General features: G+C 41.5%; 1 protein-coding gene and 1 long non-coding RNA gene across 10 annotated transcripts in view; one reads left to right on the top strand and one right to left on the bottom strand.

Moving 5' to 3' along the window:
* Positions 1-463: 463 nt before the first annotated feature.
* LOC138757356 (uncharacterized) lies at positions 464-2,816 on the bottom strand. Its single transcript, XR_011353526.1, has 3 exons — positions 2,621-2,816; positions 1,895-1,994; positions 464-653 (listed from the first exon to the last, which is right to left on the bottom strand). It is a non-coding gene; the product is annotated as an uncharacterized lncRNA (long non-coding RNA).
* Positions 2,815-16,115, top strand: part of fat1a (FAT atypical cadherin 1a) — a 256,473-nt gene continuing 243,172 nt past the window's right edge. For 8 of the 9 annotated variants that reach the window (XR_011353525.1, XM_069924528.1, XM_069924529.1 and 5 more), the window contains exons 1-2: positions 5,184-5,381; positions 12,171-15,457. Coding sequence is in view for 8 of the 9 variants with exons in the window: in XM_069924528.1 (XP_069780629.1) it covers positions 12,199-15,457 (3,259 nt within the window). In the remaining variant the exon portion in view is untranslated. Of the gene's footprint in view, positions 3,039-5,183; positions 5,382-12,170; positions 15,458-16,115 lie in introns of those variants that run through there. The other variant, XM_069924524.1, reaches the window with a different exon arrangement.

Here is a 16,115-nt window from a genome sequence, read left to right as displayed (position 1 = left end):
TTGTTTTTGTGTACTTGATCAGGGAGCAATACAGAAGAAATGAAAACTTGACTGCTTCTCTGGGAAGGGTGCCCAATAAATCTGAGCAGAATCCTAAGGGGTCACAACCAAAAAAGGTTGAGACTGGCTGCTCTACAGTACAGAGCATTCTGGCTGGTTGCATCGCTGTCTGGTATGGAGATGCCAAAGCTCAGGAAAAGAAAAAAACTCCAGAGGGTTGCTATTTAGCCTGTATCATCACAGCCATTAGTCTTTACTCCATTGATGACATCTACAACAGGAAGCGTCTTAAGAAATCACCCTCTATCCTTAAGGACCCCCACACCTAGGCCATGCCCTCTTCACTCTGCTATTACTGGGGAAAAGATAAAGGACCCTAGAAATGAGCACTCATTGGCACAAAGAGAGCTTCTTTCCCTCTGCCATCAGATTCGTGAATGATCATTGAACCACAGACATTGCCTTACTTTGACCTTTTCTTGCACTAATTTTATTTATTTTGTAAGGTGGTTTCTATCAATATTTGCACTGTGGTACTTCCACAAAACAACAAATTTCTTGACATGTTCACGACAATAAATTCTGATTCTGACATTTCTTTCTTTTTAATAATAATAGAACATGTTGGAAATATCCATCAGATAAGGAGGCATCTGTGGAAAGAGAAATAATGTTAATGTTTTACCTCAAAAAACCTGTGAAATTAATTTTAATTTCCAAATAGGGATGAATTGGAGGATGACAATGTCTCTGATAAAATGGGGCAACAAGTTGCCATTGTGATAAACTGTAAATGAAGACACTGGCCGAATGACTGATGAGGGCAAATGGACAGGGAAAAAACAAACAAAGGAACATTTAAAATAAAGAAGTGCAGGTTAGGATTGCAGGAAATACCCAGCCAATCAGGCAGTGTCAATGGAGAGTAAAGACTGAGCTAATATTACATATAGATAACCTTCAAAAGTATTGATCAGTTCTGATTCCTGAAAGCCAGTTGAATTAAAGTGTTAAATTTGATATTGAGTCCCAAAGGCTGCTATGTGCCACAGGAGGCCACAGCCACATTGGTCAGACTGGGATTGGGATGGAGAGTTCAAATAACAGGCAATTAGATTCTTAAAGCCATGTACATGATCTTAAGTACATGTGAAATGAAGATTTTCTCCAAAAAGGTTACTCAATTTGCATTTGGTTTCTTCAAGATGGAAGAGCCTAAGATGTGCACATGGATGTGTGGCATCTGTGGAGACACAAATCCATGTTTCAGGTTGAGAACTGTGAGGGGAAATATTCTCAGTATCATAGCAGTTTGGTGGGGGGCATAAAAGCTGGTAGGTGATTAGTGGGACCAAATGGGGAAGAAATTATGGGCAAATGGAACACGATGGGGCAAGGGGATGGGAATGGCAAACCAAAGAAAACCAAATGGACATGGACGATAGATGTTGGAGCAGAATTAATCCATTTATGGCTAATGTACTTTTCTTCTCAACCCTATTGTCCTGATCCCCCCCCCCCCCAACTAATCAAGAATCTATCAACCTCCACTTTAAATTTATCCAATGACCTGACTTCCACAGCGATCTGTGGCAACAAATTCCGCAGATTCATCACCTTCTCGCTGAAGAAATTGTTCTGAAAGGAAGCCCTTTTATTCAGAAACTGTGCCCTGAGATCCTAGTGATTTCCCATTCTGGAAACATTTGCCCGTCAGAAGGAAACGAATTCCTTGCCACATATTATGTGAACTTGAAACTAATTCATCCCACCTCTGCAAACCGAAATCTGCAGGTGATAGGCGAGTTCTCTCTTGCCCCGCACTGCCCCAGTGCCGTCTTCCCCGTGGCAGATGGATTATTGGAACTCAAACTTCTTTCCAGGGCGAACTTACTCATCATCCGGCTCCCGTCAGGTTCCTGAATGCCTTTTTCTCCTCTCACTTTCCCGATCGCTCCACGAATTCAGTCGCCCGCTGCATTCACGTGTCTGCGCTGAATGTCACAATTGATCAAATGTTAAATGAAGATGAAGCAGAATATGTGCTGCTCTCACCTGGTTCGTGATCCTGGTGGAAGCAGGGGTCAGCCGCCCATTGTCTCGACAGGGAGCAATACCTGTCGACGGGTTGCTTTGGATTTCAGAACATGCCGAACACAGATCTGCCCTTCCATCTCTTTGAATTCAGATGAGCGGCGAAAGTTCAGCAACACGGGTTACTCACAGCACTTACTCGTCCGATTGTTAAAACGAGAGGTTCTGCAACTGTTCAATGAAACCCTTGGGACGGGGAACTTCTAAATGTAGGTTTTCCAATGACTCACCCAAACAAATCCACAGAATTTTGGGACGATAACCAAAAAAAAACTGTATAAAAGCCCTAAAGCAGGAATAAACCAGATGCCAAACATGCTGGGAGATACATTAAATGCATCATATTCGTTAGCTGATTGATTCATTCTTATGGACACTAAGATTTAAGATTGTCGAAAAAGATATTAACTTGACTGGACTGATGGAGTGAAACAACTTCCAACAAAAGGCCGATGAACTAAAGAGATGGTGGGAATCAGAAACACAAATCTGAGAGGTAATATGCAATTCTGTATATTGTACTCACCCACTGACACGCACAGAGCCAGCAAGTCCATCGATTTGCTATTTTTATCATGTGAAATACTTGGGAATTTGTCTTCTTTTTAAAAAAAAACTTGGGAAACTTTTAGTGCATTCCCAGGCAAGAGAGGCAGCGGAGGAGGGGAGGGGAGGGGAGAGGGTCACTGACGTCATAGCCTCCAAGCCGGAGCCATCCCACCAGGAATTGTGTTGGTGGCTGAGTTTGTCAAGGCTTTTCCGTGACTTTATCCACATCGCTGCCAACTTGTTTTGAATCGCTGAAAATGTGATGATTCGGAGAAATATTACCTTCGATCCCGCTCTCTGGTGGAGCGAACTGGAAAGTGGGAATAACGTTGTGGTTTTGCCTGGTAATCCCCGGGATTGTGTCTGCCCGGGGACTGTGGGATCCATCTGGTGGGGTAAGTCTGTGCAATGGAGTACATGATACATGGTGATTTCAGGTGGATGCGATTTCAAGCGAGCCCTTGGCATTTTCGGTGTGTTCTTTTTTAAAACAATATATTTGTGAACGATGCATTCAGCGAGCGCTGACCGAGAAATTGCGAATTCCTTAAGTTTGCAGCCATGAGTCCTGCAACGACGGCGACCGTCATCACACTGATTTCTGCGGCAATATTGTGAAAGAGCGCCTCCGTGTGGGGAAGGCGCAGAAGGCAGCGAAGCCTCCCAAAAGCAGCACCTCCCTCTGCTCCAGGCAAAATAAACTCCACGCTCTCTCCCCGTGAATACGGCTCAGAAAGGGAACCGTTTGATATTTTCATATAGTCTTTGGACAGTCTGGAATGACTCTTCTGAGGGAAACCCTGGAACTTCTCCCAATTACTCAAAGATCACCAATGCCAAAGTGATTTTTGGAGCATATCCAAGCTGGAGACTTTTCCCCAAGCCTGCTCCATGCAAGACTTCTTCTTAAACAAGAATTGATCAATTGTGACCTTTCTCTCGAAACTCGGGTGGAAATCAATATTGCAATGATTAATACTATTTATTGTTTTGTCAATGATAATGGATTCAAAGTTCAGGTGAGAATTTCATCCGGTTCAGTTTGATTTTGGCTCAGGGATTTCAACACCCTGGACTTTTGTGCCTTGAAGATAAAAAGTCTCAATAATCTTTTTTCTAGTGTTTGAGGTTAGAAACGGTCACCAAAATAATATATTTTAGATCTATTTTGTTTGCAATGGCTGTGCTTGACTCGTCCCCTTGGACCAATTTAAACTTTCTTCTTCGTTACTCAAACTTGGGGTTGTTCACGTCCAACTATGAAATTTATGAGGAAATTGTTTAAACAGGAAGTTGTTGACAACTGAACGTCATCAAAGATTGATAGCTTCTTGATTAGCCAGGGCATCAAAGGTTTCGAGGAGAAGGCCGGGCAGTGGGGCTGAGGAGGGATATAATTCAGCTCATGATTGAATGGTGGGGCAGTTTGATGGGCCGAATAGCCCATTCCTAGGTCTTCTGGCCTTATCCTTGAGGTGCTTGCTGGCAGCAGTCAGAGTAAGTTCAACTGTTATCTCGCTCACAACATTATAATGCCCCAGAGACAAATTTGGAAGATTTGGTTGTTAGTGAGCAATGCTGTGGATTGCACTATTTGATGACGATTCATTGATATCAGTCTTTTCATTTTGGGAGAGGGATGATGTTGTTTTAATTTTTAGGGTTTGTGAGATCAAGAAAAAAAGTCTCAAAATAGAGGAGATGGCGTTTCTCTAATGTTTCATGCTAATTGCCGAATTTCCTGTAAATATTAGTTTTAGGGTTAGAATTGTCCTTTTGCATTGGCATGGCACAGTGAGCGTTCATGGTTTTGCATTGGAAAGTCAAATCAAATTGTTGCCATTCTCATTTCAAGTGCATCCACTGACACTCCACATCTTAAATAGCAGTTATAATGTTATTCTTAACTTTGCGAATGGCGGATAGTTCACGCCAGAAGTCAAGAAAGTCGTCTGTGTTGTACATCCCTTTCGGCGTTCTTTGAGTATAACGCAACCCTTGCGGTTACAGCGGCTTTTGGACTGGGGAGGGCTTTGTTATGACTGGTTAGAGCTTTGTTCTATTACATGTTAGTTGCTTTGAAATATTGTAAGACGCTTCATAGAAACTTGAGTTTCGCCTGAAGGTACTTGCTGGAAAAAAATCGGGAATGTATCTGGGCGATGGCACTGTATAATTTCGGAACAGGGTGGGGGTAGGACACGAGTTAGGAGTGGAATGGGAATATTAACAAGTTGATAAAAAACTTGTGAGAATCTGGCGCCTTTATGCCAAATTTGTAACTTAATCTCATTAAAATTACTTTTCACGAAGTTTTAAAAAAAAAGTTTTATGGTTGGTTTATTTTGATCAAAAGACCTACACTAGTTACTGAATGGGAAATAACTGCAAGCAGGAATATGGGCGGAATTAATTCAGGAGGGGAGGGGGGGGGGGGGGGGGGGGGGTCGGAGTGTGAGTGTCGGAGCAGAAGGTAGCCGGAGCCGCTGCATGCCAAGGGAAGGTAGTGCCGGGCACAGCGCATGCTCGCCGCCAGCAGCGACCGGACCGGCGAGGGGAGAGACGGAGTGAAGCACTTCTATCGTGCAGCGTTCAGTCAGGACAAAGCGGCGAGCTGGCTCCTGCCCGAGTTAATGCCCCCGGTGGAGTGGGCGAGCGGGAGATAGGACAGAGTGGCGCCTGGAAAGTTTTCGGGCTGTTGTTGGAGCGAGTCCGGGGAAGGAGGCTTTGTGTCCAGGGTAAGGGGAGTGCGACCACTCGGAACCGGACCGTGATTTCGCCTTGCTCTCTCCGTCTCCCTGACCGCACGTTTTATACCTGTCGGCGGCGAGTGCACGGTTGACTTTGCCGTTCGCAGCACGGCTTTCGAAAGTTTGCAGAGTTTGCTTCGGGCGCTGCTGCCTCGATAAGTCTCCGGGACTCGGAGCGGGAGGGGGGGGGGGTGTTCGGCGAGTGGGGGCAGAGGTTGAAAGGATTGGGAAATTGGCAGTCCCAACAACGTGAGCGACACAACTGCCACCTGGTTCTCCAGCTCCAAGTTGGATTCTTTAGTGCAGATTTGAGTTTGCCTGATTCTGGAGTCATTGACATTTGGACTAAAAAAAAATAGAGACCTTTTTTTTGGAAGTCTCGACGGGTTCGTGCAGTTTCCACGAGTGCAAAGCCTTTCAGCTTCTCTGGGGTGGAAGGAATTGGAACCTTTTACGTTGTGGCTTGTAACCGGTCTCCCAGCAGCAGGCAGCACTGTGATCTGAGCGGAGCGTGTGGGAGGGAGAGCACATGTGTCAGCAAACAGGTTCGAGGTGGAAATGGGAGCGAAGCTTGGCGCCTGCTGACCGATCGGGACCTGCATGTTCAATGTTAAAGCATGCGTTCTAGTAATGCAACTTGGCACTTAATTCACACCAGCATTGTAAGCCAGTTCTGATCACTGAGGAGCACGGTTCTACCTCCCTCAGGGTTTCTGGGGGCGTGCAGGCAACACGTGGTTGAGAGCAACCCCTTGACCAAAAAGGGAGTTTAATGACCGGATCAAAAGAACATTCGAACGTTTTCAACTTGAATAAAACTTGCTCGAGGTCGAGATTGTAGGTGAGCTGGATTCGAAGCGTGTGGATCCCGTTTCTGTGATGGGTAGTGGGTTGCTTTTGTTACCTTGGGGACTTCGGAGCGGCGCCTGCTGTAGCCCCCTAGTTGCCCATCACGTTCGTCTGGTTGGGTGTCGTTGGTGTTTCCTTTCTCTGTTTATTGGGGATGGGGAGAATTCTCAGGTCGGAGTTGCGTGGCGAGGGGATGGAGAGCGAAAGCCAACACGAAAAGTGCTGCCCTAAAGTGTGCAGAAGAGGAGCCGGAATCAGGATTTATTGTCAGGAAGAAATTCGGTGTTTTGGGGCAGCGTCCGAGTGCAAACTTCACCCCTTCCAGTTGTATTTTGGAGGTTACAGAAGGTGCAGGGATCGACCCTCAGCAAATGATTGGATTGCCGATTGCAAGCTGTTTGGATTTCACAATTCTTTCCCCCTTTTTGTTGCTGCAATCTTTTGAATGATCTGCAACTATTTCAGCTGTTTGATGTGACATAACCGTGAACAGAATGCTTCATTTTAGAGGGCGTTTGGGAGTCGATCGACTCGTTAGAAGGAAGGTGTATGATTGGAGCTGATGCAGTGGGCAAAACTTGTTTAGAATTTTAGAAGTTTTTGCCTGTGGGGAGACCCCTGACTATAATTTGCAGACTTGTTGAGGTCCAAAATTGTTCATTCTGCTGTTGAAAAAATAACATTGAATTGAGAAGTTGACTTAAGGACAAGATCACAATGGTTAAGTAACATAAAACAGAGCAGTGTTCACATTCTCCTGTTTTAATAATAATTAGTTAACTTTATGTCAAGGCTGTTTGTCTGAATAGTCAGAGAATTGTGTTTCTGCAAGAATTGCTGTTAATTTTCTTGGGGGGGTACTGGGTAGGAATTGACTTTAAAATGAAGAAAATCACAAGCGTCTCAGAAAGGAAATTCAATCTGAGTTCATCATTGCTGAAGTTGAATGTGGAGATTTGGTTGACATTAAAAAAAAAATCAATAGGAAACTCTAAAACTCAGATATCCTTGGCTACTCAATGATAGAACCTGTCTTTATTTATTATGAATGACTGGCATTTGCTATGCAGGTAATTTAGTGTCCCCTTTTTTTTTGCCAGACCACTGTGTTAATGTCTTTTTTTTGTGTGACAAAATAAGACCACGTAATCCCTTATCAATATAAGGTTTACATGTTGAAGACATCTGGGGCATGTTTGGGCATGTCTGGTTAATGTCTCAGATCCCTGCTGAAAACATTACATTTTATAAAGCCAAGTTCAATATGAAAAGCTTCATTTAGAAGAAGCACAAAGTGGTTGAGATTCCTGATGACTTTTGTTTTATTATGATTGCTTAGATCATTGACAATTGGACATATGTTCTGTTCTCTGATCCACACTCAGCTGGAAGATGTCTCAGAACATTTATCCTGCCAATTTTTAGTTAAAATAATTAGTCTAAAAATACCCCAAAGCAGACTTATTTTAGTCCAAGAATCATCTCAAATAGACACAGGATAAGGCCTTTCCACCCTTTGAGTCTGCACCACCACTCAAAACAACAATGGCTGACCAATGACATCAGTACCCTTTTTCTGCTCGCTTTCCATAATCCTTGATCCTTTAATCATAAAGGCCTTATCCAACTTCCTTTTGAATATTATCTGGCATCTGACTAGTATTGTATTTTATAATTCCGAGCAGGCTTGTGCTGTAGAATTCTTTTTCCCCAAATCTTGATAGTGACGTAATAATCATGGTTCTCTGTCGATCGATAAAGTAAATATATTAATCCAAGTGAGTGAAGGGCAAGTTGAAGGTGTTGGGGATGTGTTTTTTTTTAAAGAAAAGGTAAAAATGTGAACAGCAAGGTTCAGATTTTCAGGTATTTTGTTGATATTTATTGTCGAAACAAAAAGTGATGCATTCATCTAAATGTTCATTAATAACTAAAATACCTGATTTTGTTCTGGTGACCAATGGTAACATCAGAAAGAAATTAATCCTTATCTGATTTAAAATAGAAATCGAGAAGCTCTGATAGCTTAATGGTTAGAGAACTCCTTGCTGGGGCCTCATTTCTGTGAGGCACTGAACAAAGTGGCAACTCTGCCTTCCTTATGGTAGACAAAGTTAAAGAATTTCATTTTTGTTACATTCTAAATGTAATATTACATGACAATAATGGAACCTTTACCTTCCTTTATATGGTCAGCCCAATATCGGGAATTATGATTATAAAGAAGTTATTGCAAAAGAAAAAGTCTAATTTGATTCCAAAACAATATGGAAAGTAATATTTTGAAAAATAAAATTATATATTGTATTATTTTCCTCTTATTGATCTCTTTCTCCTGAGATTCATCCTGTCTGTTTATTTGCTCCTGGGTCGAATTCTCAATCTTTCTATTCCTTCCAGTAATGGCATCTTTTGTTCTTCCTCCTGTCAAAAATATTTAGTCACTCCCTTTACCTCTTTTCATTGGTAGCTTTTCATTCTCTGTGGTAAGAATCCCCCTGTTGTAATAGTTGTGACAAAATAAAACATGGTTCATCAGGTCATGACAGCCCCAAGTTTAAAAAAAAATGATTGAAATGGTACATTATAAACAAAAAAACTCTCTTTCAAATGAGCAATTAGTTATCCATTTGTTTGAATTTACCAAATAAAAGTCTTCTTCCCACATTGTTGTTTTTCATGACTTTTAAGCAAGTTAGCTTTAGTCCTCCATCAGCTTTTCTTTCTTTGGCTTGGCTTCGCGGACGAAGATTTATGGAGGGGTATGCCCACGTCTGCTGCAGGCTCGTTGGTGACGGACAAGTCCGATGCGGGACAGGCAGGCATGGTTGCAAGGGAAAATTGGTTGGTTGGGGTGTCTTTTGTCAGTGAGGTGGGCTCTGTGGTCTTCTTCAAAGGAGGTTGCTGCCCGCCGAACTGTGAGGCGCCAAGATGCACGATTGGAGGCGATATCAGCCCACTGGCTGTGGTCAATGTGGCAGGCACCAAGAGATTTCTTTAAGCAGTCCTTGTACCTCTTCTTTGGTGCACCTCTGTCTCGGTGGCCAGTGGAGAGCTTGGCATATAATACTATCTTTAGTTGCCCATTCAGAGCCAGCTCTCCAGTGCATGATGTCCTGTTTTGCGGAAACTGCCCAAATGTTTGGCCTGGAAGTCAGCCTGAAGAAAACTGAGGTCCTCCATCAGCCAGCTCCCCACCATGACTACCAGCCCCCCCACATCTCCATCAGGCACACAAAACACAAAACGGTCAACCAGTTTACCTACCTCGGCTGCGCCATTTCATCTGATGCAAGAATCGACAAAGAGATAGACAACAGACTCGCCAAGGCAAATAGTGCCTTTGGAAGACTACACAAAAGAGTCTGGAAAAACAATCCATCAGCTATCCTGTTGTCTTCAAATGTGTCTCAGATAGTGGGGCTTCTGTGATGCTACCTTAAAACAGCTTAATTTCATTTTCTTTTCCACATAATGTGAAATGAATAGGTCTGTCCAAGATTCACTGCTCGGTGGTCTATGCAGTACTGTATAATCGAGTTTAGACAGGCCATAAGCAAAATCAATATGATCTATTGTGAGTTCTATCTCTTGTAGCATCTTTCCCCATGGCAGTTTTTTTTTGGTAGCTCATGCACAATACTGTATCTGTTCTGATTTTTTTATATTTAATGCTACAAATAAACTCTCCTGCACACCTTTTCTCCTTTATATATTTTGGAATGAGACTCCGGGCATAATTTACTCCATATAACTAACTGACTGTTTCCTGTGAACTTCAAAAGTGAGACTCTTTGGATTTCTTGTCCGGTCTTTTGATTTTTGGTTTCTTAGTAAAGAAAACCAAATTAATGACACCGTTGAACAAAGTGAAGGGTTCATAGTGATATATGAATATCTGATGCTATTTTTGTAGAAGGAAAATGCATATTGTAAGCCTTTTCAGTTAAAGAATTCAGGATAAAGCTATTTTCAGAATGTGCTAAAATAGAAATTGATTCCTTGTCTGCAGACGAAAACCATGTGTTTTAGAACCAACTATTGACTCCTATAAATAATAATAAAAGGTCCTCCTGGAGTAAATTAGCTTCTGGGCAGCCATCTAACATTCATTAACATAGTGAGCTGGGTCTTGCAATTCACTGGAATTTACAGCAAATAAAAGCAGACTAGTGCTTGTCATGAATGCATTGTGGTTTTGGCTTTCTCAAAACAGCAATAGACCCATAAGGTGAAGAAGCAAGATGATCGGTTGGAGTGATTGAATGTTCTGATAGCTACTAGTGATTTTTTTTTTTAAAACACATTTGGAAAAGGTTCTTTGTTGTGTAGCTTATATTTTTGCATATTATCTAGTGGTTTAAGCCCTTCCAGATGAAAATGACATGCTATATGACTTAAAAGGGTTATTATAGATCATAATTATTTCTTATTACTTGATTCAGTCCTGTATTTCTTGTGGCCAAAAGAGCCTAAAAGTTGAGTCATAATTACACAGGTTTTGAGCGTGACAACCGAATTCCATCAACACTTAATTGAACATTGTATTGATCATTTTATTATAACGTGTTTGATTGGCCCCCATGTCAATTTTGCCCAAAGCAGAACATTCTAAAGCACTCATTGGGGAGCAGAGTAGAGTTTTCAATTTGTGATGAGTATTCACTTCACAACTTTTGTATCTTTTGGAGGATTTCCTATAATCAACTAGTCTGCTGTCAATGGTTACTCTGGAGCTTCTCTATAAGGAGTAGTAATGAGTGATATGCAAGAGGGATGCTAATGTTTTCAAAATACATTCCAGGAATGTTTCTTCAGGAAACATTTGAGAACTAACCCTGGCTTTTGATTACATGGTGGAAGATCCATGCTCCTGAAGACCCAACTGTGCTGGGTGGGTCACATCTCCAGAATGGAGGACCATCGCCTTCCCAAGATCGTATTCAATGGCGAGCTCTCCACTGGCCACCGAGACAGAGGTGCACCAAAGAAGAGGTACAAGGACTCCTAAAGAAATCTCTTGGTGCCTGCCACATTGACCACCGCCAGTGGGCTGATATCGCCTCCAACCGTGCATCTTGGCCCCTCAGTTCGGCGGACAGCAACCTCCTTTGAAGAAGACCGTAGAGCCCACCTCACAGACAAAAGACAAAGGAGGAAAAACCCAATACCCAACCCCAACCAACCAATTTTCCCTTGCAACCGTGCTTGCCTGTCACGCATCGGACTTGTCAGTCACCAACGAGCCTGCAGCAGACGTGGGCATACCCCTCCATAAATCTTTGTCCGCGAAGCCAAGCCAAAGAAAAAGAAAAGAAAAAAGGAAGTATTTATATAAAAAAAAAAGAGTCTTCTCATCATGGAGAAAAGTGGAATTATGTTGCCATAACCATCTGCTCTTTCAAAATGAGTGCATTGCAAATTGGCGCAAGCCATTTGCGGAACTGTGGATTCTGAAGTTCAGCCTTTGCGAGGCGTGATGGTAGAGTTTCCCTTGGGCCTGAGCAGCACCAGTGCTATTTCAATATGGCAACACTACACAATTAAAGAGATGCTAAAGAGCAAATGATGAATGGAGATGTGGAAAGGGTGTTACTTTTATCAGTTGGGTGTGTATTGCCCAGGTTTGCCTGACTACTCATGTAGTTCAGATTACAGAAGCACTCAGGGATCTGATCTGATGTGGGTTGTGTCTCATCGTGAACAGCAAAGCCAATGAAAAGTCACCTCTTGTGTGCACGAGAAATTAAAAATTCAGCTGAGAGTTTGTGCTTCAGTTAGAATGTAATATTTTGCAATTTTTATGGATTTTCTTTTACAGTTTCTGTTTTGCTGCAGCTGTGATTATTTTGTTACAGGGTAAGAACTTGTTTGTGCTATTTAAATTTGCTGTTCTGGAATGATTAAAACTGCTTTTATTTTTTTCAGGTTATTCGGTGATTACTCAGGTGTGATCATGATGAGATCTACTGCACTACTGGTTTCTTTACTGCTTTTCCAGCTTTTAAATAGCTGTGAAGGAAATAGGAAGAAGGAATCTGCATCATCAATAAAATTCACACAGCACCTTTATAATGCTTATATTTATGAGAATTCTGCTGCCAAGACCTATTTAGAAAGCCATCCAAAAATGGGTATATACATCACTCATCCAGCATCAGAGTTTCGATACAAAATTATTTCTGGTGATCATGAAAACTTGTTTAAAGCTGAAGACTACAGTCTTGGGGATTTCTGTTTCTTGCGTATTAGGACCAAGGGAGGGAATTCTGCTGTCTTAAATAGAGAGGTGAAGGACCATTACTTGTTGAATGTTAAAGCAGTTGAGAGAAAAACTAACACTGAAACACAGACAAAGGTTAAAGTACACGTTTTAGACACAAACGACTTGCGGCCGTTGTTTTCACCAACATCGTACAGTGTTTCCTTGGCAGAAAACACACCTTTGAGAACCAGTGTGGCAAGAGTTAGAGCCACCGATGCAGATATTGGCACTAATGGAGAGTTTTACTACAGTTTCAAGGATTGGACGGGTACATTTGCTATTCATCCCACCAATGGCGTGGTTACTCTAACTGGCCGGCTGAGCTACTCTGAGACAAAACGATATGATTTGGAAATTCTTGCCGCCGATCGTGGAAAGAAACTGTACGGCAGCAGTGGAACAAGCAGCTTGGCAAAGCTTACTGTTCATGTGGAACCGGGAAATGAAAATACACCAGTCATCACAGCTGTAACCCTTGTCCCATCAGACATGGATGATGATCCAACATATGCAATTGTAACTGTGGAAGATGAAGACCCAGGAGACAATGGAGAAATAGCTTCCTTAAACATAGTGGCAGGTGATCCACTACATCAGTTCAGAGCTATGAGGTCAAGTGCTGGTAGCAAAGAATACCACATTAAAGCTGTTGACCAAATTTATTGGGAAAGCCAGTCTACTGGATATAATCTCACACTTCAGGCGAGGGACAAAGGAAACCCCCCTCAATTTTCATCTGTGAAAGTTATCCATGTGACAGCCCCTCAATCAAAAACATTGCCGTGTAGGTTTGAAAAAGCTGTTTATAAAGCCAGACTGAACGAGTTTGCGCCTCTGAATACACCAGTTGTGATGGTGACGGCAAATCCGATGTATCCACATATCAAGTTTGCTTTCAGGTATCATGTAGATAAATTTCGAATTAACCCTGACACTGGTCTCATCACTACTAATGATTTAGTAAAAGCACAAGAAGCTTCCTCCTATGAACTTGAAGTTCTACTTGTTAACAGACAGGCATCGACAAAAGTTATTGTTTATATTATAGATATGAATGATAATACTCCTGAATTCAAGCAGTCATCATATAAATCCAGTGTCAGTGAAAATGTGCCAGTAGGCACCAGTGTCCTGACTGTAAGTGCCACAGATGTTGATACTGGTGAGAATGGATACGTAACATACAGTATTGCAAACTTGAATCCCCACCCTTTTGTAATAGACTATTTCAGTGGTGTTATCAGGACCTCGGAAGAACTGGATTATGAATTGATGCCAAGGATTTATAACTTGCGAGTTCGAGCGTCCGACTGGGGTTCACCTTATCGGCGTGAAGTTGAAGCACTTGTGACTATTTTCTTAAGTAATGTAAATGACAATAAGCCATTGTTTGAAAAAGTGAACTGTATAGGTACAATTCCAAGGGATCTAAATATTGGCGAACAGTTGACAACTGTGTCTGCTATTGATGCCGATGAGATGCAGCTTGTAAGGTATCAGATAGTCACAGGGAACGAATTGGATTTATTTGACTTGAATCCTAACTCTGGTGTTCTTCTGTTGAAGCGGCCTCTTACTGACGGATCTGGTGTCAAAGGCTCTTTTCATTATCTGCAGATCACAGCTACAGATGGAGAGAACTTTGCTACTCCAATGTACATCAACATTACTGTTCAAACCAGTAGTAAACAAGTTAATTTGCACTGTACAGAAACTGGAGTGGCTAAATTCTTGGCAGAAAAGCTTCTCCAGGCAAATAAGATCCACAATCGTGGCGATTCCGAAGACCTCTTTTCTGATAATCACTCAATCAATCGGCATGCACCACAGTTTGACAGTTCTTTTCCAGGTGTAATTAAAGTTAAAGAGGACACTCCAGTAGGAACAAAATTATTGTTTGTTAATGCCACAGATTTTGACACTGGTTTTAATGGGAAATTAGTCCATGTAATTTCTGGAGGAGACAGTGACAGCAAGTTCATTGTAGATATGGAGACAGGATGGCTAAAAGTATTCTCTCTTCTTGATAGGGAAAAAAAGGATCATTATACACTAAATGTAACTGTTTATGATCTTGGGATACCTCAGAAGTCTGCTTGGCGTCTGTTGGATGTAAACATACTAGATGCAAATGATAATAGGCCGGTATTTCTACAAAATATGTATTCCGAAGTAGTGAGTGAAAACAAAGAAGTGGGAAGCAAAATTATTCAGCTTGAAGCAACTGATCGTGATCTTGGTGCCAATGGGGAAGTTAGATATTCTATTCTGACAGACACAGATATGTTTGCAATTGATAGTCTAACTGGAATTGTGAAGGTTATAGGATTACTGGACAGAGAGAAAGAACCAGTTTACTCACTGAAAGTTGAAGCTAGAGATCAAGCTAAAGAAGACCAACAACTGTTTTCAACGGTTCTACTTAAAGTGACTTTGGAAGATGACAATGATAATGCACCTGAATTTATTCCCCAAAACTACCACGTTAAAATTAGAGAAGATTTACCAGAAGGAACTGTTGCGATGTGGTTGGAAGCTTATGATCCTGATGTTGGGCAAAGCAGTCAAGTACGTTATAGCCTGATAGACAGTGGAGAAGGGTATTTTGATGTGGATAAACTAAGTGGAGCTCTTCGCCTTGTGCACAGATTGGATTTTGAGAAGAAGCAGTTCTATAACTTGACTGCTCGCGCAAAGGATAAAGGGCGACCGATTTCTTTGTCTTCAACATGCCACATTCAAGTAGAAGTGGTGGACGTAAATGAGAATTTGTATGCTCCTGTATTTCCTTTTTTTGCGGCAAATGGCTCTGTGAGCGAAGATGTTCCTGTCGGTACATCAGTAATGACCATAACAGCTCATGATAATGACAGTGGCAGAGATGGAGAAGTTAGATATTCCATAAGAGATGGATCTGGGCTTGGAGTCTTCACGATTGATGAAGAAAAGGGTAAGCTGCTATAATCTTGGAAAATATTTTTGTGCTGCTGTACCAGATGTTCAAAAACTGCTATTTTCTTACTCCACTTTTTTTTATTGCTCCTAATTTTAAATAAATGCACTTGTCTTTCAAATTTAAAGAATTGAATATGACATAAAGAATTGGTCTTTAGATGTAAGTGAAAGAATAAATAGCCTGAAATGAAGAAGTACAAATCAAAGTTTTGACTTCTACTTTCTGATATGAGGCATAATTAAAATGTACATGATAAAGTTGATTCTACATTAGGCTTTTTAATGCAGTTTTACTTCCTGCTATGGGAGCTTAAAAAAAAATGTCTACATCAATAAATGTGAAAGTATGGCTTGCTTGCATTAGGCACAGTTCGGTTAGCAGTAGACAACCGTGGTTCAATTGATAGAAAAGGTTGTGGGATCAAGTTATCTTTATAGACTGGAGTTTAAATTTATAGGCTGTGATTTCATTGCTTTGAGGGCTGGACTGCTAGAGGTATCTTTTTTTCTGTTCTTACAACTGTACATAAAATATCCTATGGTAATATGCAAAAAAACAAAATCCTTTGATTCCCTTTCTGAATGGTGCAACACAAGTATCCTGCTGTTTTGGTTGATATTTGTCTCACAACTAACATCCTTGCTCATAATGG

The sequence above is a fragment of the Narcine bancroftii genome, chromosome 3, assembly GCF_036971445.1.
Source record: "Narcine bancroftii isolate sNarBan1 chromosome 3, sNarBan1.hap1, whole genome shotgun sequence".
Taxonomy (NCBI): domain Eukaryota; kingdom Metazoa; phylum Chordata; class Chondrichthyes; order Torpediniformes; family Narcinidae; genus Narcine; species Narcine bancroftii.
Note: the sequence above shows the minus strand (reverse complement) of the source record. Positions and strands in the feature narration are given on the sequence as shown.